Genomic DNA, 2,293 nt, shown 5'->3' with positions numbered 1-2,293 from the left:
ACGGGAGAAATCTCATCGGATCGTACAACTAAATTCTTTAACGGATCCTACCCCCTGTTTCTAAAGTGGGGCCTTTTTTTTTGGTGCGCTTTTTCAACGGATTGTACTACAATCCATCGGAGAATTACTGATAGGGCTTAAGAAAACTAAAAAGATATCGTAAATAATATATCTAACTTTCCTTTTTTTTCTTATTTATTTTACAATTTATTTTTTTATTTGCAACTTACGCTTGTACTTAGTCGTAAGCTATTAAAAGGACCTGCTAAAAGTAATTATACTTCTATTCCATTCTGGAAATCCACGGTACCTTTGTAGTCTCTTATCCAAATCCTATCGGTATCCTTTGTTGCAGACTTTCAGTTAAGGCCCTTTTGTTTATTAGCTTCCTATAAAGCTCCCGATCGAAGAAGATGGTGAAAGAATAACCAGTAGCTTCCCTTTGGCTCCTTTAGCTCTTTTTCATCCTCGTCCCATTCCTCCAACGTCTTGGCCAACAACGTACCAGATGCCTCGTTAATCGCGTAGTCGTTATCTTTGTCGCTTCTGCCATCGTCATGATAGTCATCCTTTCCCTCTCCTCCTCCAGTGTGCCCAACGTCTACACCGGCGAAGCCCCACTGCTTCTCATAGCGCTCATCGCCCAAGACTAACCGCTCTGCCTCCTCACGTAGCTTTTGCTCTTTCAAGTTGATCCCATGAAAGTATTTACATGGATCTTCAGCAAGCAACGCTTCATTCGCTTCAGTCCACGCCAATGGGTCTGGAAGATGGGCGTAAAATCTGTGCAAGGGCTCGCCTGTGCAGTCCTGACCCAAACATCTTAGCGGATCGATGAGACTCGTGTACGCACGCTTGACCACCTCTCCGTTCTCATCCGTCATGGTGCGTTGTGTCTCTTGTGCGCTGTGTGCAGCATCTGCCATGATGATACGAAGTGTAAGGCCAGGTTTGTTGAGTTTGTCGTTGACATGTTTGATGGTCTCGATCCATTCTTTAATTGCCGGCCCATCCGGATCAGGCCACGCCTCGTGGCTGTAAGCCGGGAAAGTGAGCTCAAGAAAGCGGATCGATCCAAGAGAGTTATCGGGAACCTTGTCTCGAAGGAACTTGCTGGCTGTGAGGCGGGCATGGGGATATGTGCTCAACCCCCATGTAGATTGCATCCGAGTTCCCGAGTTGGTATCAGTGTAGACATGATCGTGAACTATGAAACGATTCGAGGAAAAGAACACATGCTGAGCCTCGTAACACAGACTGCGACAAACAAGAAAGAGCGGCGTCGGTGGTGACCAACAACGGCATGTTGATGAGACGGCGGCGTGTCGAACCGAACAGAAACAACCAATGTAGCGGTCAGCTGAGCCTCGAGACCAGCAGCTTTTGAATTGACACCCATAATGATGGTCGCTTCGGCATCTAGCGAGTGTCTCATTGACAAAGCCCGCGCGATGCCACGAATGGTAATTTGAAGACCCATCAGCTTTGTAAGTTTCCCCATCCCATGACACCTCCCTAATTGGGGTCACAAGATCTGTGTATGCGAGTATACGCAACCGCAGCTCACGTGGAAGACGCAGAAGAGGCGAGGAAGAAGAAGGGGCAGTGGACTTTGGCAATGCAATGCAGCGTGCCTGCTCAACAGCGTCGCGAGCAAGCTGTTGAAGCTTTGCATTGGCCCTCCAGCTAAGCCTAATGTGGCAGTCATCAAGTCGTGGCAGTAAAGCCATTGGGGCGACAACAAGCTTGCCAGCCTTGAGGTCATCGTGCGCGACATCGCAAACCACGGATAATGTGAGGCGACCAGGCAAAAGACTCGCAGAGAGATGCTCAATAGCTGAACGCCAATTCTCAAACAGGCTTTCGGTTGTTGTATCTGAGCTGGTCAAAAGGCGCCCATTCGGTGGTTGGTCTGCTGCCTGTGAAGCATCCTCATCGCAAGGTTCGGGGGTCGGTTGGTGGTAGCAATAAAGACTAGAATCCTCAATCCGGGAGTTGATGCACTGGGTGCATTGCTGGTGGCAGGAATTTTGGTTGACAACAATCTTGAGATGAGTGAGTGAAGAGATTGCAGTTGTGGTCAGGGCCAGCAGACGGTCACAGTCATCCTCCAAGTAGGCGACAAAACTGTTGGCTGAGTACAGCAGGACAGCTGTTTCTTGGTAGATGACACGACAGGAGAGGAGAAGTCCGTGGAACTGAACAGGATTGGTGCTGTCATCGGATTCATCCATCAACACGTTGCCTCTATGTAGATTGAAAATGTATCTCTCGGCTGGCTTCCATGGTGCAA

General features: G+C 48.6%; 1 protein-coding gene across 1 annotated transcript; it reads right to left on the bottom strand.

Moving 5' to 3' along the window:
• Positions 1 to 389: 389 nt before the first annotated feature.
• PODANS_4_4170 (uncharacterized protein) lies at positions 390 to 2,291 on the bottom strand (the record flags this gene model as incomplete). Its single annotated transcript, XM_001906408.1, has 1 exon — positions 390 to 2,291. A coding segment is annotated over one exon (1,902 nt), but the record flags the coding sequence as incomplete, so codon positions are not given.
• Between the last annotated feature and the right edge of the window lie 2 nt (positions 2,292 to 2,293).

Source organism: Podospora anserina, chromosome 4 (genome assembly GCF_000226545.1).
Source record: "Podospora anserina S mat+ genomic DNA chromosome 4, supercontig 4".
NCBI classification, from domain to species: Eukaryota; Fungi; Ascomycota; class Sordariomycetes; order Sordariales; family Podosporaceae; genus Podospora; species Podospora anserina.
The sequence above is the reverse complement of the archived record's forward strand: the minus strand, read 5'-3'. Positions and strand labels throughout refer to the sequence as shown.